General features: G+C 48.9%; 1 protein-coding gene across 7 annotated transcripts in view; it reads right to left on the bottom strand.

Annotated features, from left to right (window-relative positions):
• Positions 1-26,936, bottom strand: part of DIP2C (disco interacting protein 2 homolog C) — a 294,092-nt gene that overhangs the window by 246,164 nt on the left and 20,992 nt on the right. Inside the window, exon 1 of one of the 7 annotated variants that reach the window (XM_059892708.1) lies at positions 5,817-6,762. The exons of 4 other annotated variants lie outside the window; for them this stretch is intronic. In XM_059892708.1, the coding sequence (XP_059748691.1) occupies positions 5,817-6,093 (277 nt within the window). In that variant the 5' untranslated portion in view covers positions 6,094-6,762. Of the gene's footprint in view, positions 1-5,816; positions 6,763-26,936 lie in introns of those variants that run through there. 2 more of the 7 variants (XM_059892706.1, XM_059892707.1) reach the window with 2 other exon arrangements.

Here is a 26,936-nt window from a genome sequence, read left to right as displayed (position 1 = left end):
CTACACAGTAAAGGGATATGATATTCATTTTCATATTCTTTTCCACTATGGTTTATCACAGGATACTGAATGTGGTTCCCTGTGATATGTAATAGGTCCTTGCTGTTTATCCATTCTCTATATAATAGCTTGCATCATGTAGTATTTATCTTTCTCCAACCTATTCCACTTAGCATAAAGTCCTTCAGGTTCACACATATTGTTGCAAATGGCAGGATTTCCTTCTTTTAATGGGTGAATTATATATATATCACATTTTCTCTATCCATTCATCCACTGATTTTCAGACTTACGTTGCTTCCACATCTTGGCTATTGTAAATAATGTAGCAATAAACATGAGGGTACAGGTGTCTCTGAGATTTTTATTTCATTTCCTTTAGATAAATACCCAGAAGTGAACTTGCTAGGTCATATGGTAGTCCTATTCTTAATTCTTTGAGGAATCTCCATACTGTTTTCCATAGTGGCTGCACTAATTTACACTCCCATCAACAGTGCACAAAGGTTCTCTTCTCCACACCCTTACCAACCTCGCCATCTCTTTTCTTTTTGATAAGGACCATTCCAACAGGTGTGAGGTGATATCTCACTGTGTTTTGATCTGCATTTCCCTGATGATTAGTGATGCTGAGCATATTTTCATGTACTGCTGGCCACGAGTATGTCTTCTTTGGGAAAATGTCTATTCAGACTCTCTGCTCTTTTTTAAAATGGATTGTTGTGATTTTGGTTTTCTTTTTTCTTTTTTTTAATTTAGTTTTGCGAGTTTCTTATAAAATCCTGTGATCAGGTAAAACCCAGGACTGACTCCAGATCTGAAACCCCATGGTTTGCATTCAGCCTGCATTAGTGAAAGGATGCAACAACTCCATAAAAGGACAAACCTCTGATAATCCTGGTTGATGTCATAACATTTATCTCAAAACATAAAGGTATTGATGAAATGCCTCCCCAGGAAAGAGCTCAAAGCTGACACATTCTCCTTTAATTATTAAAGCCTTAAAATCCACTCAATAAGTTATTTTAATCTAAATCTCCAGCACAGTGCCTACAACACAGTGGGCAGTAATTCGTCTGGCTAGCAGTTGTGGACCCAAAGCCCATAGCCCTCTGCGTGGACATCTGCCCTGTTGAAGCTCGTGCCTGGTTCCACTGAACAACATCCACCTTTCTGGATTCATGCCCCATGTTCCCAACTCCCTGCAACCACAGACTGAGCCCTCCGAAAGAGTCTGAGGCTTCTGTGGCTCCAAGAGATCCTCACAGCGGGCTTGACAAATACAGCAAGAAGCCTTCTACCTCAAGCCTGTATTCTCAGGTAGGTCTGAACCTGACTGGCCTAGAACTCCAGCAGTGGTTCTCAAACCTCATCCTGCACCAAAGCCCCCAAGAAGGCTCAATGAAACACAGGCTGGCAGGTCCTCCCGGTGCCCAGCTTCTGATTCTGCAGGGCCGGGCTGGCCCAGCAGCTCACTCCTGATACACTACCGGGCCAGAGACACTGGAGCCCCACCCCACCCCCCTGGAAAACTGCCCTCCTCGGCACATCAAGGGACCAACCTGGCTTTAGTTCAGCTACTTCCTGCTCCTCCTCGCACCCTCCTGAGTCTGCACAGGGAGCCCCCCTTGTGTGACGAGGCTCTCTTGCTCTTTCCAACAACAAAGTCCCATCCGCCTCACGGCAGATGAGTAGACGTTCTCCTGATTCAGATCTGCTACACAGCATGCAGCCGCTAAAAATAACATTCGGTAAGAACATTTGTCAACATGGAAATTTTTCATGATACAGTACTGGCAGAAAAACAGCAAGTAATAAGGCTGTATTTCAGAACACAGAAGTACTGGTTTAAAGTACAGATGGGTAGATAGATGGGTAATTGGGTGGATAGTTGGATGGATTAAGTGGATGGATGCATAAAAGGTGGATACTGAGAAATCCCTGGAAGGAGATAAATTACAATATTAGAAGAGGTTACTCATGATGGTGAGATAATTTGTGTTTTTTACCAAATGATTTTCAGTTAACACTATTTAGTAACAGGAAAAAATCAGTTGCTTTAACTTGCCTGAAAATGCTTTAGGAAGTGTGTGTCTTCCTGACACTTCTTGATCAGGTCACTTTCATTGGTTATGCTCATTCTTATTCATCCCAGGGAGTGTGACACAGTGGGAAAGTATATCTTTTGAGTCCAAAAACCTAGTTCTGCCTTCTGTATACTGGAGGCAGCAGCTCCCCTTCCACCTCAATGGGCCACAAAGAACACATGAAAGCACACACAAGGAGCTCCCGGAAACCTCAGAGCACAAATGCAAGGTGAAGTCAGCGATCGATTTGGCTCCTCAGCTCCTCTTGGAGACTCGCTGCTTCCTCCACTATTCACTATGCATCTCACCCAAAAGACACAAGAAATGTTGTATTCTATTTTAATATAGTTGCAAATTTACAGTGGAGTCCACTCTGGAGTGATCTGAAATCCACTCCAACCAACACCAGGCAGGCATGCAGCTCCTGCCTGCATCAAAGAGCAAAGCAACGCAAGCCAAGGTCCACAGAGCCTGGTGCAGGACTGCCTTTCAAAGTCAGCTGAAGCCCATTTATAAACACTTTAAATATCCAAGATACAGAACTAAGCAACTTGCTCATTCAAGAAGGATTAACGAGCAAACCCCAAACAATTGTTCGCCCTAGTGGGCACAAGGAAAACGGCAAAATAACGCTGATGGTGCTAAGACAGAGATGCACATGCATCACCATGACAACAAAGAGAAGGAAGCAACAGCATGTGGGCTGGAGAGCTGGGTCCCAGGAGCCCAGAAACCCTGAGACCCTCCGCACATTCTCTGGGTGCAACAGGCTGCACCCACATCCCCACCTTCACCCGCTCTGGCTTCTAGGAGCACAATCAACACCAAGACGACTCACTGTCCATCTTAAAGCAGACACCCAGGAAACATCATCTCACATTGCACTTTTGCTAAATAAATCTCCCACATTTTGATCCAGGCTCCAAAAGACAACTCTGAAAATAAAAATATGTCAACCTAATTTACAGGCGTTTCTTCAGTTGGCCATCATTCATACCAACAATTACAAAACAACCTCAACTCCACTGCAGCTAGCAGACAAGCTCTCTATATCCAGCATCTGCCAAGGCCAGTCAGATGGACATTAAGTCCCATGACCATGACTAATAGTCACTCACACACCAGCTTCAGCCCAGAGGAAAAACCATGTAAAAAGTTAAATACGTACTACAAACAGGCAGCTGGCAGCACCCGATTCCTGAACTGGATGCTGCTCAGAGGGCTTTTGTGGCCAGTGTGGCTCTGATGGGGCTCGCCCCCACCCCTCACCCCACCCCGTAGGGAAGGAGACTAGAGTCTGGTTCCGCCAGGGCCTGTGGGCCAACAGCAGACAAGACATCCCTCTCCGCAACTTACAAGGGCTCCGGAAGGACAGAGGAGTTATGAACAGGAGGAGAAGGCCTGGGGGAAAACAAAAGTCTCCTGATTTTACAAAAGATGTGAAGCCATGCAGGGCCTCACACATACCTGACCCGTGTACTGCCATTTCTCTCAGGTGATGGCCATTAGTAGCTCCCAACATATCCAATAGAGACCACCTCTCCAAATTATATTGCTTTATTACTCACAACTGGGGAACAGTTACCTGCCCCCAAAAATAAAGGAATTTAACCTGAAACTGTATATGACAAAATTTATTTGAAAATAACAACCCTTCAAGCTTAAAAGAATTAAATAGTGAGAAATACTGCATTAGATGGTAATAGAATAAAACAGTGAAGGTTAATTGCCACAGAAGGCCCTAGAAAAGGGCCCCTAAGCAGAGTGCGGAGATTTCCATAAAACAAACAGAAGACATGCATCTAATGAGACGCAAGATGAGCCACTGGGCTCGTCCCAAGATAAGTACCTACACTGTACTCAAAAGTAAAGCAAACTCCACGCTGTGAATAAATGAAAACACATAAGCTTGGAAACAGTGTTCTGACGAGATGCTGCTTCCAAGTTTCAATCTTATTAACCCTCAATCCTGTCAACACAAACACTCAACAACAGCCACACTAGCTAAACACGTGTGACCTGCAGGGTGCCATTCGCACACCTCGGATCTTCACAACCACCCTACCACTGGGGTTAAACTAGGACCCCGCCTGACAGATGAGAAAACAGAGGGAAGGACGGGTTACCGAACCTGCCACAGCCACATAAGTGGGAAAGGATAGCTGCCACCTCCAGGACATGGACCCACACACCCACTTAAACCAGCAACCGGCCACCCCCATGGAGCTCAGCTGCGTGCACCTGCCGTCAGGTGCGTCCACACGGGGGACTGGGACGGGGGCACCCACCCGACCAGCAAGCCCTGGAGGAACGGTCCCAGTGCCGCCTCATCTTCACCTCACCTCCGTTTCAGGTCTCTTTCTCACCACCCACACTTCATTTCTCCGCTGCTTTCTTCCCAGAGCCCATCAAGTGGCTCCACCTGTTTAGAGAAGCCCAGCGCTGCATCCCACGACGTTCTGGCCTATTCTGGACAGGATTCGAGATGGGGAAGTGCCAGTGCAGAACAGGGGCCGGAGACCACTGAGGCAACTCAGGAGAACAGTGGGCCCATACATCCTGAGTCTGGTGAAACCTGTTCCTGCTCTTTCACTGGAACTCCCATCAAAGACCACCCCTGAACCAATCTGCTAATCTCCCCCAAGAACCACCGGCACCTATTCTTTGGTTTCAGATACCACTCTCCTATGAGTTACTGATAAGAAGTAAGATCGAAAGCCTCAAAGTGAAAGTTGCTCAATGGTATCCAACTCCTTGCAACCCCATGAACTATAAAGTCCACGGAATTCTCCAGGCCAGAATACTTCTGGAGTGGGTTGCCTTTCTTCTCTTCAGGGGATCTTCCCAACCCAGGGCTCCTGCATTGCTGGCAGATTCTTTACCAGGGAAGCCCAAAGCCTCATACATCATACAAAACTCATACATGAGGCTTTGGGCAAAGAGTCGGACACACTGAACGACCTTCACTTTCACTTGGAGGCTTCCGATCTTCTTATCTGTAACTCATAGGAAAATGAAAGTCTCTCAGTCATGTCCGACTCTTTGCGACCCCAACGACTATACAGCCCATGGGATTCTCCAGGCCAGAATATGGGAGTGGGTAGCCTTTTCCTTCTCCAGGGGCTCTTCCCAAACCAGGGATCAAACCCAGGTCTCCGGCACTGCAGGCAGATTCTTTACCAGCTGAGCCATGAGGTAAGCCCAAGAATACTGGGAAGAAGAGTGGTGTATATCAAACAAAATTCATTTCTGTCCCGTCATTAAAGGCAGATCTCATCCCGTCACTCGCTGGGCCAGGAGCAACAGGGGCTCCTGAGACCAGGGCCCTCACCTTGGCGGAGAGGACGCGGGCCTTGGGGAGCGGCGCCCACGACGGTTTCACGGACCACACTGTCACCACCCCCCCACCCCCGGCCCTCGCAAGGCTTTCCTCCTACCTCCCAGAAGCTGCTGTGCCACCAGGCATCACAGCCGTGACAAGAAGAAACGGTTGGAGGCTGGGAGCTGTTTGGATTTTTATCCACAAAGGGACGCCCTCCTCAGCAATATTGACCAAGGCCACATTCTCTAGAACCTGTCTCCCCGCCACTGCTCATTGTAGAAGCGAGTTTTAAGCTGGACCCACTGCTTCCCGAGCAAAGCCGTTAATTTGTTCATAAAAATAAAAGAAAACGAGCATCTTATTGGCGACCAGCGGCCGAGAAGACCCTACGAGGGATCCCACCTTACCTGACCGCGGGCACCAGCTGCCTCCACAGCCCAGGGGCTGCCTCGGATGTAGCACTAAGGCCAGGTGATGGGACGGAGGTGACCAGCCCGCGACACCGGCCGGGCCGCCCGGGTGCGCACAAACAAGATGGCGTCTCCAGAGCTTTTCCACCCGCAGGAGCGTCGCCAGGCAGCACGCGTGCCAGGCAGCACGCGTGCGCAGACGCCCCACAGGGCCCCCCCCCCCCGCCCCGCGGCCCCGCCCCCAGCGCCCGCCGGGCTGGGGTCTGCTGCACATGAGGTGTTACCCCGAGACTCAGGGACATAGCAGGCACTAACTTGCAGACTCAGAAACCTGAACGGCTGTTAACAGCGTCATCAGCCACATTCCATGCACAGTGCCGTGTGCCTCACGTGTACTAATCCACTTAATAAAAACTTACTCCCACCTAATCGATGAGAAAATGAAGGCAGAAAGGTTTATGCTGGAAAGTACACAGCCGCCAAGTAGCAGAACCAGGTTCAAGACAACGTTAACAGCACGCTGACCTCGTTCTCTAGGCCGAAATAACATCCAGAATTAACGAGATAAAATACCACCCTACAAACAAGGCAAAGGTGGTCCTGGGTGGCCTGTCTTTACTGCAGACTGGGGTCCGTGGGCTCAAAAGTCTCCAACGCCAAACTAAAACTTTCAAACACCCAATAATACCTAAAATCAGCCCAAACAAGCATATTCCAGGCTCCAGGAGCTGGTGCTCTGCCCAGGGGAGCAGATGGAGGTGCGGACTGAGAACAGGCCCTCCACTCGGGGCAGGTCCAAATCGGACACGTGGCACAGCCACCCTGCAGGAGGCCCGCAGCATGTGAAAACGGGCCGAGTGGGAGCCCTGTCAGAGAAAAGGAAGGGCCTGATTCACAAGGGAGAGAGAACCAAGAGTCCCCAGGAACCATCAAGTTTTCTTTCGTCTCACCTACGGGCTCCTCAGCCTCAGCCCTACCCACACTGATCAGCTATTGTGGTGGGGGGGGGGGGGCGGGGAGGGGGGGGGGGGGGACGCGGGAGCGGTCCTACTGCAGGGTCCATAGTAGTGTCCCTCTCTCCCGACAGACGCCAGCATCACCCCAACTGCAGTCCTGACCATCAAAAATACCTCCAGAAACGCCCAGTGTCCCCTGCCCTGGGGGTCAAGGTCACAGAGGCCAGCAACCACTGGGCCCAGCAGGTGGATGAGATGAGGTGGATTCATGGAGTGTGGGCGTGGAGGGCTCTGAGCAGCTTAACCAGAAATGTGTTCTTCTGTGGGGTTTGCTCCCAGGAATGGTTGATCAGGGCTCTGTCCTTAGGACAGCAGGTGGCACAGATTATAGAAGGGGTAGCCCAGCTGGGTCCTCATGGCTGGGTCCACAGAAAAGGAGGCAGGGGCTTGACATGTGGTGGCAGCACAGACATGGAAAAGATATGAGCCCCAAGGCCCCAACCCTCAGAATGCATGTGCAAAGAGCCCTCAGTCACCTGGTGTGTGGGGTTCTTACAACTGACCCTGAGAGGCAGCTACAGTGGTCCCTGTCCCAGAGAAAAAAAGCTGGTCCACAATGCACAGAAGGATCCGTGTTCACCTCAAAGCCTTTCTTTGTCTCTCCCAGGCGTCAGGGCCCCTGGACCCAGAGCAGCCCCTGGCACTGCAAGAATGGATGGGGGTCTGAGATCCACACCCCTGGACCCAGACTGCCCCTGGCACTGCAAGAATGGATGGGGGTCTGAGATCCATACCCCTCCACCCGCCACAGGCCAGGTTGAGGTGGCTGCCCACACAGACACCTCCCGACAGACACTTCAAAGATGGACCTCGTCCTGAAGGATGACACGCAGTTCTGACAATGGGGAATATAGGTCCACTGTTCCAGTGGACCAGACTCATGTTTGTTGTTGCCAGCAGGGGATCACAAATGTTGAGTCACGGGAGGTGTCTTCACGCGGGGGCTGAGATAAGAGCAAAGCTGACCACCAGCCTCAGGTTGAGTCCGTTCTAACTAGGTCTGGACTAAATTCTTTACAATGTTTGGTACCCTGAACTCCCTGCCAGGAGCAGACCCTTGCGTGTCTGTCTCTGGGGATGGTACCTGATCCCTCAGCGGCCAATGAAGAACATTCACTTTCTCACCCATAAAACAGCAAAGCACCCAAGCATCTCTGTGCTGTAAAACTTGTGCCGTAAAATCAAAGGCACTCACACACAGCCCACATCTCTAACCAAGAAATGAAACCACACAACTACCACCAATCAGAACAGCACTGATTGCTTGCTTTTCTGGTTTCTCTCTTTGTTTAAATAATCAAAGATACTTGTACACAAGGAAAAACTGCACTATAGAGCCAAACAAAAAAAAATTTTCTAATTAAAGATCTTTAAATTCTTCCATATACTTTCTTTAATAGTTGTAATTATAGCCCTATTTAATGTTATGCACTTCCACTAAATGAGAGGTTAATTATACAGACTCTGGTAATTATGAAAAGTAAAATAAAGTATGAAATGTCATAATGAATAATTAATAAGACCTCTTTGATCTGGTTCAGACCAGAGTAGCAGAGCTAACAGGCGCCCTCTGTATCTTTGGTGTGGGGACAATCTGATTGAATAAACCAAGTATGTGATACTAGAAGCAGGAGTTCATAATAAGCATTTACCTTGCCTAAAACTAAAGGTGAAAACTTCTAATTAGTTTCACACTTAAACAGATACTGCAGATGTGAGGCCTGGTGGCTAATATACCTTGAAGTCCAGAGTGGAGACAGTGTATCTTTGGCAGATGTTCTAGGGGTCTCCTCTCCATCCTTCTAGACTGTGTTACAGGGTTATCACATCACATGAAAACCTTCAGGAAACAGACAATGTGTAAACACAAAAGAAGCAGCAAGAAGGGACCTTGCCCTCAAAGAACATTAAGGCTTCTTAGGCATAAAATAAGTAACTTATGTAATTCAGATCAATAATTTACATCATTTCATATGTTAACTTAATTAAAGTAACTAAAATTAATTCAGCTAATTCACATTACTAAAGTTATTTCAATTATGAATTTAATTTTAATTTTAAATAATTAAAATTAATGCAAACTTTCACTTATTAATTTAATTAATGTAGTAAAATAAGCCCATTTTTAAAGCACCGTTTGCTTGAGTTCTTTGGATTTGTTGCACTTCCCATCTTTTAGGGGAAGCAGAGTGAGTATTCTGGAGTCTGGTTTTCCCAGGTGTTTATCTGTCCCTGGGGGCATTTATAGCTTTGTAGCAATCTCCATTTAAATTTAATCTGCATAAGAATGTATCATCAGCAGGGGCTCAATTTTGCTTCAGGGAGAGCGACACCTGTGATCACATCGGAACCACAGTTGACTATCAGTGTCAATACTGCTTCAACATTTAACTTTGTGACCACCAGCAGCAGCACAAGGAGTAGGACAGTCCACAGGAGATCTCGAAACACTATGGATCCAGGATGGAAAATAAAGCATCACTTCTGCTCAAATGCTCTACTTAAAATGTAATTTTCCAGTAAGTAAACCACCAGTACTCTATAACCAATATTCAATGGACTTGTGAAACTTTTAGAAACTTGCAGTAGGTAGAATCAAATGTCATTTTTAATTTTTGAGTTGGGAAGAACCTGTATCAGGGAACAGAATGGAGATTGAATGAAGCATGCAAGAGCACATGATTTAAGTAAAAGGATAATGGAATTAATAAAAGAGATAGTGTGATTATTCAAAGCAATATTGAAGCAGGTTTCAGAAAAGACAGAAGGAGGTCATAACAACACAGAGGGTCCCTTTTCTATCCAGGTCTGAGATGAGATAAACTCTTAAGATGAAGAATGTTATTCGGGTCAATTACATTTCTAATCTCAGAAAGGTCGTGAGGACCAGTCCTCTAACTTGGTGGACCAGCTCCACCAGGACCACCCAGGGCAGGACCGTGGGACCGTGGCGGTTAGGACAGGAGCTCAGCCCTGGGCAGCTTCTGTTTGGAAGCCAGTCAACCTCATCCCCTCCCCCTCATTGCAGCTGAACTCAAAACTGTTTCTGCAGAAGCACATCCAAGGTGACAAGAACCTTCAAGGGGTCCTTCCATTTCAGTGGAGATCTCACTGGTGATCTCACTGGTGCTGATTTTGTATTTAGGACACTTTAAAAAAAAAAAAAAAACTTGATCCTAAATGCCTCTGCATGCTTTTGCATCACTTCAGTGTTTAGGGACACGTTCCCGTCCCTGTCCTAATGCACTTTTCAAGGGAGACCTGGGTCCACACACGCTCTGGGACACAGACACTGTGCAGGAGGAGAGACATGAAAGGAGCTGACTATGACTGACAGTCAACAACCGTGCCACCATCACCACCAGGACATTTTACTGTGACTTACTTGTCGGGGTACCCTTACCCAAAGCACGGGGCTGACACACGGGGAGCCACAAAGAGTACCTTTAATCAATGTGAAGAAATGTGTTCAAACCCCCAAACAGAGGCAACTGAAGCAGCTCTTCTCCTTAAACCCTTCTCTATCTCTCGGAAAGACTCTCCTGTCTTTGCCTCTTGGAAGGAGGATCCTCTGGTCCTGCTTCCAGAAGCACCCCCACCCCAGGACAGTCTCCACTGTCTCTAACTCCCTTGGGTCAGCCTGGTAAGATGAGCCTTACACTTCCTAACCTCAATAATCAAAGAACATGAAGCCTTCCTATCTGGGCAGTTTGGTTTGAGCAGCCAAATTAGCAGCATTTCATCAGGGAAAACACCAACAAAAATATCAGTGTCTGTGTAACACCATCTTCTAGACAGACTCCACACTCACACACGCCCGAGGGAACTGCCCTGTCCCCTTTCCTCTCCTGATGTCGCATCTCCGAGTTTCACAGTGTTTGTCATTTTCCATTTGCCTGTGTGCATGAGCTGCACTAACCAGCCTCTGCTCACAGAGGCAGCAGCTTATGAAGACACCGCAGAGTGGGAAGGTCATAAATGGAAGTGTCCCCCTCCCTTTCTTCCAAGGAGTCTCTTCAGTGGTGAAGGGTGTTGGCACCAACCTAACTTTGGTCTAGCTCGGGCCACTACTTAACATTAACTAGAAACGATGAACCACCAAATAACTAATGCTACTTAGGAAAAGATTCTCACAAAACTATCAACATCCTAAATTCTTCTGAGAATAAAACAGAAGTATTATACATAATGTAAAGAAACATGATCAGAAGTCTGTCCTCAATGATCCACCTACATAAATCTTTACTTCAAATTGGCCCCACATTCTCCAAGATTCAAACAGACTGAGAAGATAGTTTCCAGGAGCAATCATAAACATGCAAGATTCAAGCAAGCTTTCCAGTTGCTCTGAATCGAGCCAAGGAATTCACCTGGAGAAGAGAGGTCCCCTTGGCGCACAAGATATACAGAGGATTTTACAAACGGTGGTGGCAGACAGCCCGCCCCCCTTTCCAGCCAGCAGGAGAGGAGACAGGGAGGAAGTGACAGATTTCTATCACTGCTAATGCTGAAGAAACTCACAATAAATTGTGATGGTTTCTGATTTAACATAATAAAAAGAGGTTACTCCCCACCCCTTCCCCACAACAACTACTACATACACACCAGAAGCAGGTCTGACAGTTTTCCAGCTGTTGATAAGCAGGAACTGTAGCTGTGAACTTCCTACAGGTACAAACCCTATCCCAACAGCCTACCTGGGCAACTAAATGGCCTCTGCTCTTCCAAATGGACAGAAAACATCACCAGTGTCGGGGCAATGCATCTAGGATGGCTGGACTGATGTCCATGTCAGACACTGAACAAAGACCCAGGGCTCAGGCAGAGGAGAGGGGCTGGGGCTCATCTCAGACCAAAACAAGCAGCAGCAGAGCAGTGGGTCCCGGTGAGTCAGGAACCGGAGGACAGCCTGCAGCCCTGTGAGGACTGCACTGGGATGGCAGCGTCTGCCCTGTGCACCCCCTGTTCCTCCAAACAGGGGTAAAGGACTGCAGAACACAGTCACAGAGACAGAGACTGGCCTAAGGATCAGCCTCCGCCTCCCTGGAGTCAAGGCCACCTTGGCGGGCTGCATAAACCGGTGGGTCCTGACAGCCATGCCCGGGAGGGATCCTGAGCCCCCAGGGGGAGAAAAGAGACCCATGGTTCCCTCAGTCACCCATCCAGGGTAGGTGAGAGGGCATCTATTGCATCCACTGGCTGGGGGACCCCGAGGAAGGCAGAGTCCAGTGGGGGCGAGGCATAGACCCTGGCGTGGTGAAGGGCACAGGAAGAGACACAGAGGCCATCCTCAGGGTCAGGACAGTCCTTTCTAGCCCAGGGTGGAGAAGTGGTCCACACAAACCAACTCAAACAAAACATCTGTGTCTGAGGGCAACTGTGACTATAGACATTAAAGCTCAAAGCTTTATAGACTGTTTCTCTAACCAATTCTTCAGTTTTTAAGACAATCCACAAATGGACACTTTTAGTATCATCTACACTTTGAACTACGCACAAAGTAACTCTATGAGAAAGGAAAACTGAATGGGAAAGCCAGATACGAAACCCTACACCCAATCCTGAGAACCACGTCACAGACACTTTAACCCTCCGTCTGGATCCAAAGAACACAGTTCTCTCAATTTCTTATTTTCTCCTACCTTTTTTATCATGAAAATGTTCAAACACACCAAAAAGTTGAAAGATTGCTTCAATGGAATTACCCAGACTTTCTCCACATGCATCCAACAAACTGTTCACACTTACTTATATTTACTTTGTCATCCACTGACCAACGGGCCCACCACCCACCACCTGACCAGCACCCCCTCCCCCGGCCCACTGCAAGGTAAGTGGGGGACTTCTGACTGCTCACCCCAACTCTTCAGCCAGACTTTCCCTACGAATCAGGACCCTCCACAACTACCAACCTTCATCACATATAAGACAACTAGCAATAATTTCATATTATCATCGTCCAGCTTATATTAAACTAGCTCAATTATCCCCAAAATGTCTCTAACCAATCCCTCTCAGGTCACAGCTGCACTTGGTTATTCTCTTGTCTGTCTTGTCTCTACCCCTCCCCACAAGCCCCCCACTCCCGCCCTGTTACCCACAGTCCCTTCACGAGTCCCAGGCGGTGTCCTGAACAGCACTGTCACCCTAAACAGCCACTCCTCTACCTGCCCACACCTCCCACTCACACCCAGGTAAACTCTCCAGATCCATCCGGCTGGCTAAGGTCACACACTGGCCACCAGAGCACAGGCTCCCGGCAACCCCACCCCAAAAGGCTCTCCAGGACACGTGGCCCACCAAGTCTGGAAGCTCAGGCCCACCTCACACCGCATCCTGCGGGAAACGGGCGCTGCTCTATCAGGACCCAAGGCTGCCTGTGCAGAGGTCAGCAGCCTCTTCACCAGGAAGGACAATTCCCTCTTCTCAGTCAGTTCCCAGCTACACCCCTCACAGCTCCCAGGGAAGAGCCTCACAGAACCAGCGACCACACCGGGCTAAATGATGCTGGCTGGGGCTGGGGGTTAGGAGAGGGACTCAAGAGAGAGTGGGTATGTGTTTATTTATGGCCGACTCACAGTGCTGTGCAGCAGAAACACAACGTTGTAAAGCAATTATCCTCCAATTTTAAAAAAGGCTGACAGACCACATCCGTCACTTCCTCCTGGACCAGCATCAGTAAATAAGTGCTCCTTTCCCACCTCACCCCTCCCCTTCTGCTTTAAATGTGGATTTTTATTTTTTAACTTGTGAACTCTTATTTCTTCAGTGAAGTGTGGTGAGTAATAATCATTCTTTTGACACACAAAATCTGGCATTCACTTCTGCCCTTGCGTAAGTACTGCTGTGAAAACATAACACATAATAAGGTGGTTATTAACATTCCTTTTACAAGGCACATTCACAAGACTTCCTGTGTCACAAGACAACTTACATGATCCTAATCTACATTTCTCCAGGCCTCGGGGTTGTTTTTTCCAGACCCACCTCCTACACCCCTAGCACACCAAAGTTGGTGGGGAAGGCCTTTATCTATAGAGTGTTTGGTAACCGTCCCCTCTTGCTATAAAACCCTCCTGGAGAGGGGGCAGTCCCAAGGCTGCAGGGCCCCTCACCTGCGTGTGCAGGACGCAACCACAGACGCTATGACGTGGAGGAGACACAGCAGTGGGTCTTCATTCCCCACAAGGTCTCTCCCACGGGTATCTTGAGGTGTTCTTCCAGCCTTCTCAGTATTTCTTGACAACTACAGTCACAGATGCCATCCATGTGTTTTCTCCAAACACTTCTATCTTCCTAATACATTATCACCTTGACTCTGCTCCATGACAAACGACATGATGTCTGTTGGAATAAGTGTCAAGTTTCAAAGACGGGCAAGAACCAGGTCAAACCACACCGTCACACCAGGTTCCAGCTGGTTCCCAAACAGGGAAGGAAGCAGGACACTCCTCCCACATGAGGGCACGTCATGAGGCAACATGACGTAAGACCAAAGTCATCACTGATGGAAAAGGCCACTGATCCACAGAAAACAGTGCCTATGCTTCTGACATGGCTCAGGGTGACATGGGAAGGAGGAGCCTCAGACACGTGAACCCACGCATCCTCCCAAAGCGCAAACGCGCCCCACCCACCACTTCTACCCCGGGCTGCCCAGTGTTCCAGTAGCTGATAATAAATTCCAGGGCTCCAGTGTTTTCACTGCTCAGAAGGACAAAATCACATTCAATTCATTTCCTCTCTTTTCCAAAGTTTAACAAGGGAGATTTAAGTAGATAACTAATCTGGAAGGAAATAACCAAAACTCTTGCCCAAGGACTAACTCTCCACAACAAAATGTGAAATGGTCAGTATCTCCCGACCCTTTGCACACTCGAGAAGGCCAGGCACACGCCCCACGCATGCAGGGCAGGTGTGGGCGTCGGGCACAAAGGCCTGCCAACACCTGAGTGTCAGGTCTGAGAAAACATTTTCTAGTAAAAATACAACACAAGCGCTGTGCCAAAGCATCTTGCTTAATCATCTCTAAGCCCAATTCTAAGTGCCTTCTTATCTCATTCTTATTTCCCAGAGGGAAGTAACTCTTTAGCAATGTATATGAACAATGACTAGGGAGCTGGGACAGAAGCATTCAATCCATGATTGATGAACAAATGAATTTCAGAAATTTTGAGAAGAGCATGAGCTATTTAGGAAAATACTATATAATTTGACATCGTAACTATACATCTGCTTCTTCATACCAACAGCAGGTTTTGCTTCAGTTAACTGAAGAAAAGGAAAATACTTCTAATGAGAAACCCAAAGTCTTTACAAAGAGTAATACCATAGTGCAATTCAATCATACATGACAACTGAGCCTAAATATTTAAATTCCCAGCACAGCTCCTGCAAAACAAGACATTAACATGAATAAATATATTGCCTTCAGCAACACAAGAAAACACAGCTTCTCCTGGAAGGTAACGGGGTAGACCATGAGCTCCAGGCAGAAGCGACCTCCCCTCATGGCGACAAATGTGCCCGAGTTGGGCAGCCTCCTGCCCAGTCTGGACACCCCAGGGTGCCGCCCAGCCTGCTTCCTGACTCACGGCTGCTCTGGAGCAGGCAGTGTGCCCCCGTGTATGAGGATGAGGCCACACACATAAGCAGACTCATGGGGTGTCCCCCGGGCAAGAGCAGGAAGCTCGGCCGCTGAACGGGGCAGCCATAGCTGCAGCTCTGCCCTGGGGACCTCAGCTTGGAAGATCAGCTGGAGGGAAAGACAACCCCAACACAAGGTCCTGAGAGCCAGGCAGCCCTGAAACAGTGCGGCTGGTGGACTTCAAACCACACGCCGCCAGGAGGGGCAGGTGGGAGGAGGACAGAGAGATGGCAGGGCCTACTCCACCTTCCACAGCTATACAGACCACGGAGCAGAGATGTCCCGCCCTCAATGGCCTGTGTCAGGGCAACAGGGAGCACGTGACCACCAGGGCCATGCGTGCACACGCGTGGCACATGCGTGAAATGCGTAAGGTCCAGCCACCATGTGGTATCACATGATCACAGGGCCGCGTTTCTCCTCTATGACTTCATTACATCCCAGCTGGCATATAGAGATTTTCTAAGATAGATTCCTCCTCCCTTTCTATCAAAAAAGGGGGTGTGAACAGGTTCAAGATCACTTCTGATAAATTATTGATAACTGAAGTGAAAAATCTGTTCTAATCTAAAAGGATCTCAAGGTCACACCGCATTCCTCTAGGTCAGGCCCTCACCCATGCCATGGCCTGGTGACCACAGAGGGTTTGCTCCTGAGGACAATTTGTAGGGTGAAAACCCGAGGTACCTGTGTGCTCTGGGGTCACCAGGGCCACGGGCAGGGCGGTCACACAGCAACCCTAACCGGAGAGCAGCCAGGCAGCTCCATCCATCCTGCTCTCTGTGGTCACACGCTTGCAGCTCCTGTTCGATGATTCAGACCCAGGACCCTCGGTCACTCACAGAAACAGCCTTCTCTCCTGCTGGGTTCCTGAGGAAATGTCAGTTGGCGACACTCAGTAGACACCTGGTGTTGTCACCACAGCCACCCAGCATGTCCCAGCGTCCTGAGGACGCTCGTATTCTAACTGACCAGGGTGAACGGTTTCCTCTCCAGCTGCAATAAGCAAAGACAGAAGAACACAGCTCACCATAATTCCAAACAGGGCCTACCTACTAGAAATGTTTTCTAAACACAATGAAAGAAAACATTTTTCTTACATGCCCATTTTAGGAAAATGTTTCTATTTTTCTGCCACACAATACTGTCAACTAGCTGTTTCAGAACCTGGCCTCCTGAGGCTGGAAGTTCAGCAGGAGCCTGGATCTCTGCAGCCAGTAAACCCGAGTTCCATCAGAATCGCCTGCAGGGCGTATTACAGGGGTGTGGGGGGGCTCCCTCCCCGGGATTTCTGATTCTGAAGGTCTGGGTGGGGCCAGAGTGCGTGTTACAAACACAAACCCTGGAACCACTGCAGTAAACCACTGATCTTCCAAGATGTGCAAATGGGCACATCTACAGGGCAAATGCCCTTAGACCATGCCCAGCTTAAACACAGAAGTAACAAGCAGGTTCCCTGAACAGCTTACGTCCCTAAAGACACGCTGGCACCAGCTCCTTCTAGAGCAGCTTCTTACCTTAGACCTCTGCTCCCTCTGTCCAGAACAAGGGCCTGAGGCCCAGCACCATCACAGGGTGGGGCCGGCAGCACCTCCCAAGTCCACAGAACAGGACAGTCTTCTGGGGACACAGCTGGTGTCCCCAGATGCTAATTTAGGAAAGGAATGCAATGCAGACACGTGTGCACTCCACCTTCCCCACGCCCTGCACAGTCTCCAGGGAGCAAGCCACAGGGATTTGCCCACCAGCATGGGAGCCCACAGAATAAACCAGCTGCAAGGCTGCACGACACATCACAGCAAAGTGCCAAGGTCAAGGTCTCAAGTTCTACCTCACCAGACTCACCATTCTGGTCCCATGACACTCGAGCTAAGGTCCGTGCCCTCACCATGACCCCTCCACTAAGCCCATCTGGTCAATAAACATGCATCAGGCATGGCAATGACCCCAGTGTCCACCCCAGTGCTGTCCACTCGGCGCTGGTTCTGGCTTCTCTGTCACTTTACACACTGCAGCACTTTTTTTTTTTTTTTAACTTTACAATATTGTATTGGTTTTGCCAAATATCAAAATGAATCCGCCACAGGTATACATGTGTTCCCCATCCTGAACCCTCCTCCCTCCTCCCTCCCCATACCATCCCTCTGGGTCGTCCCAGTGCACCAGCCCCAAGCATCCAGTATCGTGCATCGAACCTAGACTGGTGACTCATTTCATACACGATATTATACATGTTTCAATGCCATTCTCCCAAATCTTCCCACCGTCTCCCTCTCCCACAGAGTCCATAAGACTGTTCTATACATCAGTGTCTCTTTTGCTGTCTCATATACAGGGTTATTGTTACCATCTTTCTAAATTCCATATATATGTATTAGTATACTGTATTGGTGTTTTTCTTTCTGGCTTACTTCACTCTGTATAATAGGCTCCAGTTTCATCCACCTCATTAGAACTGATTCAAATGTATTCTTTTTAATGGCTGAGTAATACTCCATTGTGTATACGTACCACAGCTTTCTTATCCATTCATCTGCTGAACTCCTACAGCTCAATTCCAGAAAAATAAATGACCCAATCAAAAAATGGGCCAAAGAACTAAATAGACATTTCTCCAAAGAAGACATACAGATGGCTAACAAACACATGAAAAGATGCTCAACATCACTCATTATCAGAGAAATGCAAATCAAAACCACTATGAGGTACCATTTCATGCCAGTCAGAATGGCTGCGATCCAAAAGTCTACAAGCAATAAATGCTGGAGAGGGTGTGGAGAAAAGGGAACCCTCTTATACTGTTGGTGGGAATGCAAACTAGTACAGCCACTATGGAGAACAGTGTGGAGATTCCTTAAAAAACTGGAAATAGAACTGCCTTATGATCCAGCAATCCCACTGCTGGGCATACACACTGAGGAAACCAGAAGGGAAAGAGACACGAGTACCCCGATGTTCATAGCAGCACTGTTTATAATTGCAGTGCTTTTTAATGTTTATCCTCCCCATTTTCAAAGGAACTCTCTTTTGATGCACTTGCTTTAATAAATCTTACTGCATGCGTTTAAGTCAGGGGAAAACAGAAGAAGTAGGAGGTGAAGCCGGGACACAGAACTGGAGAGAAACACATCGAGGCACACGTGTTACTAGAAGGACACACAAGGCAGGCGTGTGCCCTGGGAACGGCCATGCCACCCTCCACTACTTGATCCAGCGAGTCCATCTCCATGCACAGGAGAGAAGGCTGCAGCCCACACCAAGCAGACAGATGAAACACCCCAAATAAAAGACTAGGGTTCTGCATGCTCACCCATCATTTAACAAGAGAAAAGACACTGTTGAGAGAAGTCCTCAGCACCTCAAAGAACTAAGGACGTGCGAGCCTCGAGGGCAGGGCAGGGACGTGGCCCAGGGTCAGGAGCGGCCACAAGGCATGATAGGAGCTCGGAAGGGCAGCTTTTCCCCGAGCTTCCAGACAACCTACACCTGCAGCAATTCCGTCTTAGTTAATTGTGCTCTGGGCTCTAAGAAGATTGAGACTTGCTGGTGAAATCCTGACCCTCCAGACAGCGTTCCAGACACGCGTTAGCAAAGAACATGACCTGCAGACGCCTCCGAAGGCAGGCTGGGAACCAGCTCCTACCCGGGCCACAGTCCCCAACCCGGGGTACACACAGGACCCCTTGCTTCAGGCAGCCTGAGGGGCTGGATCGCAACAGCATCCCATCACCTTGCTATCAGCTCCCCAGCACCTAAGAAGTCCTGATGGAGACAAGTACACTGTCATAGCCACCGACGGCCTGGACACAATCAACCCTCAAAACCCAGCATCGCACAACCTGGAGTAAGTGGAACAAGGGCCACCCACACCTGGAAATGGGAGTAACAAGGAAGTGGCGGCTGGGGGGATGAGAGCGAAGGACGTCAGGACGGGCAAGGGACCGGCGTTCGTCACTGTCGTCACAAAGACAAAGGGCCAAACAACTGAAAGCGAGGTTCCTTCCACAGAACAGAAGTCAAGCCGCCTCAGGTCTCACCTCCACGATGAGTCCCCAGAGAAACCACAGGCCCAGGCTCCCACAAGCAAGGGCTGGCCAAGGGGACTCACTCGAGCCTGACCCAGGGACACGCTCGCATCAGCACAGAAACCAAGGTTCAGAACTGATTCCAGGTCTCCTGGCCCAGGGGCACCCCAAGCTCAAAAAGCAGTTCAGACTGACTCAGAGCCAGCGCTCCGCCAGCATGCCCTCTGACTGCCCCACCCCCAAACCCAGGAGTGTTGATGAGATTACTATTTATAAAAGCTAATATTTAAGTATATAAGAAGACCAAAATAACTACAGAACATGAATGACTTCCTGGGGATTATCAGTAATTTTTAAACAAAAAACATTCAATTTTCCATAATAAACACATACTATTTTGAACAACACAAGTGCTTTTGAAGTCATCAAGAACAACAAAGTACCTGTCATAAGATCGTCACATGATAAAAAGGGAGCAGCAAACTCTAGGGAGCATCAACACACTGACGATGCTTCTCTCTCATTGGAAGGAGGGCTGAGGACTGCTTCTCCTCTGCTTTCCTGCAGTAACAAGTGTGCTACTTTTCAAACGTAATAGTAAACCGAACGCCCGGCTTAGGGAGCGCTCAGTCATGGCACCTGAGCCTCCCCCTTCAAATGCTCTCCCATCCAGCACTCCGATTTCACTTTTTAAATCAACTGGGCTTTTGTCCTAGGAGTGGCACACGGTATAATTATTTTTTTAATTAAAGTGAATTAGTAACATTCATGCTGACTCAAGAACATCTGTAAAGGGGATGTGTAAAAGCTGGGGTGACACTGTTTGTTGCTCAGGAGACCCTGGCCCTGTGTGGGCTGAATGTCCAGCACGGGTGAGGACCCGAAGGACCAGAAGACATGACATGACCAGAGACGCAAGGAAAGATGGTGGGTCCACCTCTGAGCATGTGCAGACTCTTAGAAAAGGTGACCTTGTCACAAAAGACACGTGAGCAGTTTTATCTTTGCTGTTAATTTTATAAGACTTGGTTGTAACACATTAGTTTTTATAGCAATTACTAAAAAAATTCATGATACATTAGACATATCAAGTTAAGCAACTGAAAAAAAATAACACACAAGTAGAATTTTATAGGGTTGTAATAGTGTATGTTAGATCATCAAATTATTTGAAATTGGAAATTCAGCTAATTACGTCTGATTCCTGACGTGGGGCACACAGCACACAGCATCTTTTTACTTCCAAACTTCGCATGGACTCTTACAGTTCAGAATTTCCACTTCTGGAAGTCAACCTATTCCTTGGGTTGAAAACCACTTTATTAATGCTTGTGAATAATAATATTTATTTTTCATAGTCAAACTTGAACATGAGCAATGGGGCTGCAAGTAGGGAAGGACAGGAAAAAAAGAGCAAAAACTCAAATTAAAATATATGCACTTAAAATATATGCACTTACAAGTTTGTTACATTTATATTTGCTAATTTTCAGATAAGTTTATATTTGGTAGAGAAATAATTCTTCATTTTGGAAAAGAAGAAAATTAAATAAATGTAAAATAATGTAACTCCCTTAAAGCAAAACACCAGAGAACCAACCTTTTCTTTTCTCACATTATGCAACAATGCTCAGGGTTAGAGTTTCTCCGTGTCAGAGCAAATGTCACAAATTAGAGGGAAGCCAGAGAACACAGCATGTGAGTACTATCCTAATTCTCCTTGAATAATTAAGTCAGAAGTCACATCAGAGGACTGTAAGATAAAATTAACTTACTTTTAAGTTAAGCCAAAATCCCAAATCACTTGCCAAATCATCCTCTAGTATAAATGAAGAACAGGTTCTTTCTGGCAGAAAATCATTAAGCATATGAAGTTAGAGGAAGCCTTTCTCATAAGCCCCTGAAGGGGACCTAGTGGCACCAACATTCTGGTGTGGCACTACCCTGTCACACACCAGTAACACAGCCACATGGATGGGGCGGAGACAGCACTGTGGGCCTAAGTCATGTCCACCCAGCTGTCCAGCAGGGTACTCAGTTTCCTTGTGGGAAGAGCCCTTACCCTGCATCTGGGAGTGGCCCACCAACTCCACATCCACCCAGAGACCCTCCCGCTCGGCACAGACACCCAGAGCCTTTGCTCCAGCCCCACCCAGCTCCAGGCCCCAGGCCCCCGGGCGTCACTGGCCCCTTCATCTAGGCACATCGGCCCCACCAGACCAGGGTCCACATGTGCCTCTCATTTCTGTCTCTGTACCCAGCACTCGGCTCAAGGGACTCACCACAGAACTCTGAAAGGACCACATGATGGACTGAATAAACTACAATGTTCATTAAAAAAACAGAAGATATGGCAGAATGTATGTGAATGCTATAATTATAGTATCCATCTGAGGATGTTATGCAAAAGAGTCAAGTTTTTCTTCAACTGTTTCAATGCCTTTCCAATAAAATATATATTAAAAAAAAAAAATAGTTTCCCAAAAGGGTACGGAAATGGCAACTCACTCCAGTGTTCTTGCGGGAGAATCCCATGGACAGAGGAGCCTGACAGGCTACAGTCCATGGGGTTGCAAAGAGTCAGACATGACTGAAGTGACTTCACTTTCACCTTATAAGAACACAGGCCCCTGAAAGCAACTAGGAATATTCATTTAAATGACTTTATAGTCTCAAAATTTTCCTTATCTTAAAATCTGGGGATTTTCCAAACACCACTCTTGGCACAGAAAAACTCTCTCCATGTAAGCATCGTGGGGCATGTAGCAGCTGGACAAACGAGACGAGCACCCCAACCTGCGATCCCTCCTGACGGTGAGGCATGAGTGACGAGTAACTTGTGAAGGAGACCAAGACAGAAGAGCTCTGGGACTCATGGGGACACAACGGAACACCAGGACCTTCCTGAGGAGCAGGAGCCCAGCCACCCCTGCCCATGACCCAGGACCCCGAGTTCTGTCAGCAGTCGACACTGCTCCAGGCTGACATCCACATGTCTCCACAGCCAGGCCAATCCACCACTCAGATCCCACGTCACTATTTGCTTTGAAAAACAAAATCATTGGGAAGTAACAGGAAATCATCCCTCTGGGCTCACCCCAAGCCCCTTTCCACACAACTCCTCTAATCAGACGAATCTATACAGGGACATCTTTTATTTTTATTTTTTTAACAGAAACAGGATCACAGGAGATGACCTTTTTGTCTTGTTTCTTCACTTTGTTGTGCACATTCCCCGACCAGAAACACAGATCCTGCTCTTTCTTTCTTAGCCAGTCCTGTGCGGGCTGCACTGTGATTTCATCCTGCTAAACTGTGAGTGTTTCCCTGAAAACCCCAAACCCTTGCCATGTCATGGCCCCGGGGGCCCTCACCACAGGCTGGGGCAGCCAGGCCTCTCTCAGCCACGAGGGGACAACACAGAAGCCCCCAGCACCCAGCACATCAGGTATCCCAGTCACCACTTCCTCGCCCTCTGGGGTGCCTGCATGTTACTGGGCACCTGTGGGCAGCAGGTGGCATGGAGCCCGAGGGTGGTCAGAAAGGGCAGGGGGAAATCTACCAGCCACCCAGTCTTCACTTCAGGTGGTGAAATGGACATCACACCCAGGGTAGGGGAGTCTTCCAGCCATGGCCACAGTCACTCACATTTTGGAGCCAAGCAAATGTTTCCTTCTAACACAAACGGTTCACCCTCCCCTCCCACATGCGGTGTGAGCCGAATACCTGGAACCCAGGGCCACGAGACTGGTCCCTCCAGCGGGACATCTCCCTGGAAGGGGCGGGTGGCCCCGGCATCTCCCTCCAGAACTGAGTGTTTCCAGATTTGAGTGTAGGCATGTCACAGAGGCCCACCATGCATGTTTCCTCCTATCGGAAACCACTCATTTCTGATTAGAAGACAACATCTGGATGTCAGAGACTGAAAATTTTCAAGAAGCATGTTGCTAAGACCTGAAATGCCAACACCACGCCGGAGCAGAGGACCAGGCCCGACCCCGTGGCTTCACGGGGCAGCCCCTCGGTCGAACCCCCCAGGCTCAGCCAGGCTGTGCAGCCACTGCTGGGGGTGGGGGGGAGAGATGGGGACAGACGCTGCCCTGAGGCTTCTGACTGAGGCGCTGGCCTCAAGACAAGGCCTCTGAGAAAGTCCAAGGGCCCCCAGCCACTCCTCCTGATGCATCTTCATTCCAGGGTGTGCAGAAGCATCAGGGCTTCCCACAAAGACAGCTGCACAAACCCTAAAGAAATCTCCAAGTTAGCAAGCATGTCCCCAGTGCGAACAGTCACCCTGGGTCCCAGAAATAGGTGGTGGAATTCCCACCTCTGGGTGCCCAAGTCCCGCACCACCATCCAAACTGTGTGAAGACCAAAGGCATGGAAACCCCAGGACGCCCTGTGACCCACAGCATCTTCATCAGAGCAGATGTGGCGAGGAAGGTGGGCCTCGAGGGCAAGAGGGGCGTAAGGCAAAGCGCACCCACGCCCAGCCCTCCGCCTACACCCGGGGCTCTGCCCGTCGTCCCACAGCTCTGAGTCTTGAGCTTGCTGGAGAGACCATCTGCTACACATTAAAAGGAGAATCAGCATGTTCTCCATCCTTGAACTTCCTGACTCAGAAACACTAAGTCCTCCACTGGGATGGGGCCACAGGCCCCTACCGGTCAGCAGCTGGACATGGCTCCTAGCAGGGCCAGCAATGCCAAAAGCACACCAAATGGTCCTGCGGCTAGCTCATAAGCCCAAGTTCTCTTTGTTAAGGCCTTGGGAAAGGATGAAGCCAGCACAGCTCAGCAGATGAGGTCCTGGCTCCTCCTGGAGGGCTCCTGCCTATTGCCTGAGCTCACAGATGCCTATAGACATGTCTCCTGGGCCAGGGTCACAGCTGCCAGCAGCAGGGCCTAGGCTCCGCGGGAGGACCCAGCACTAGGCCGTGCCAATTGCTCTCCCCCAAAGAGGGCTCAGGAGAGGGTCCCCCAAAGGAGCCCCACTGCTGAGGGACAGGCTAGGGATGAGAGCTGCCCCCACATGGCACCCAGAGCAGCCCCTGGGGTGACAGAGCAGAGCACCTCCCCCAGACACTGCTTCCCGGTGTCCCCTCATCACAGCTACCTCTAATCACACAACGCATCGAGCTTTTCTGACAACTAAGGGTTTCTCTAAAAAGCCCACCGATGAAAGAGGAGAAAAGCCAGATCATTAGGAATCCTTTGCACAGCAGCTGGGCAGGCAGCACCATGCATGGTGAAAATGTCTAGGGGGCCATATGTGCATCCTGAGTCCTGGGGGGTTCCCAGCACATTTCTGCTTTCGTTAGAATGAAACCTCGGCTCGTGAAAAGGCTCTGGTTCTCTCCACACTGTTTGCTATGTATTATACACATGTGCCCTTTTCTTCAAATGAAGGACAGCACATTAGAGACGCAACAGGAAAATTAACAACAGCTAAAAGCCACTGCGCATGTGACATGTATCAGGCATGATGCACTTGTTTACACAGAACATCAATTTCCCAGAGCACACAGGGGCCATCAAACGTCCTGAGAAGTGAAGGGCTGTAGAAGGAAGATAGAGCAGCCCCTCGCAGTGTGGCTCCCAGGACAATGTTCAGTCCTGGTTCTCACAGTGAAGAAAAGAAGAACCGAGAGCCTGAAGTGGGTGCTCTGCCCTGCCAGCTACACACAGCGTCCTGCCGGTGTATGTGCAGACACTGCCCCAAGAAGCCTGTCACACTTAACAGCATCTCTTCTCTAAGCTCTTCTCAAAATATTCAAATGTGACTTTATAAACACCGCATTTTCCACGTAATGACGTCTATTCATAGGAAATGCACACTCTATAACCAGCGCCACTCCCTCTCCTACACAATTAGCCATTTCTTACAGCTCGGCCTCCCCTGGCTTTTTCTTTTGGTGTCTCTGGTTTCCTACGAGGACAAGAGCAAGGTCTATGGCAGGCTCCCGGGAAACAGCAGAGTCATCGTCGGGCACACTCGCCCGTCCCATGTGGAGGGCGTGGCAGAAGTCTCCCCGCGCTCTCGTCAGGGACCACAGGCGCAAAGCATACGGACGATTCCAGGCCAGCACAAGTGAGGGGGGTGCCAGGCAGCTCAGGAAGAAGGGCTTGTGCCTGACCCACCCCAAGGAGCCTGGACTTCTGCTGATGCTGTTGCTCTCCCAGCGACTGTGGCTTTAAGGAGGGAGGGGTCAGGCCACCACCTCCCACATCTTTGACGCACTCAAGTTCATGGAGAAAGTACAGCGGGTCTGAGAGCAGCTGTCCCAGCTCCAGCCAAAGCCACCAGGAGAACGAAGCTAAGTCATGGTCAGAGTCTGCCAAGACGCGGCTCAGGCCTCACACTGAGGGTGTTCCTTCTCCACCCCGCGACAAGGCCAAAGAGGCCTGTTAGGGTTAGAGTCAGGGTTTAGGTTTAGGGTTCGGTAAGAGGCTAGAGGTTAGGGGTTAGGATTAGGGGTTGGGAGGTTAGGAGTTAGGGTTAGGTTTAGGTTTAGGGGTTAGGAGTTAGGTTTAGGGGTTAGGAGTTAGGGGTTAGGAGTTAGGGTCAGGAGTTAGAAGTTAGGGTTAGGGGTTAGAAGTATGGTTAGGGTTAAGGTGGTCCCACATGCCCCCAGGACTTCCTGGGACTGACCCACTTTGATGTTTCTTCTGAGTGGTTTCCTACTGACTACAGTGAAGAGAGAATCCGCCCGGCCCTTCCTGCTCCTTCTTTCCACGCCCTATTCACCACCCTTTCATCATCTTGGAAACCAAACCACAGCTTTCAAAACTGAAGGCAAAGAAACAGCCTTCAGAAATAACACCAGGGTAAAGTGAACCAGGGAAGTCAGAAAAGCGAACCCCAGGATGGGTCCCTCTGAAGCCAGAAATGCACAGAAGTGACCGGGGCAGCTCAGCTTGAGCTCGGAGTCTGCAGGAAGATGCCCCTTTCCTTTCTGTTCGCAACTGCAGGAAGAGTAACCCTCAGTGGAAGAAGCAGGACAACAGTAAAAACACGCACCCGCCTGACAGCCGTGAGGGCCATAAGGCTCACTTGAGGAAGGGCTGTAAGGACACCATGCTGGTCCTGAGACCCAGAGAAGACCCCAGGTGCTGGGCATCCTGCAAACACCAGGAACTGCCGCCGGCCGGGCTCCCTGCCAGGTGCGAGGTATGGCCACGCGCTCCACAGCTGATTTCTAGGAATCTAATTTTAAACACCTCCCAGTGAACATATCACAAAAATACAGAGTTCCAAATGCTGTAGCACAAGTGCTAAAAAGCATCCTACCAAAAATAAAAGTGGCATTTTCAGACAAAACCCCAGAATCAGAACACAAGTGATAACCTGAACTTCTCCTAAATGTTTCCCTTCCCTCAGCTACTTTTACCCCCAGCTCCCGTATGATGATGATAAAAGTGAGCACAATTAG

This window comes from Bos taurus, chromosome 13 (assembly GCF_002263795.3).
Source record: "Bos taurus isolate L1 Dominette 01449 registration number 42190680 breed Hereford chromosome 13, ARS-UCD2.0, whole genome shotgun sequence".
NCBI classification, from domain to species: domain Eukaryota; kingdom Metazoa; phylum Chordata; class Mammalia; order Artiodactyla; family Bovidae; genus Bos; species Bos taurus.
Note: the sequence above shows the minus strand (reverse complement) of the source record. Positions and strands in the feature narration are given on the sequence as shown.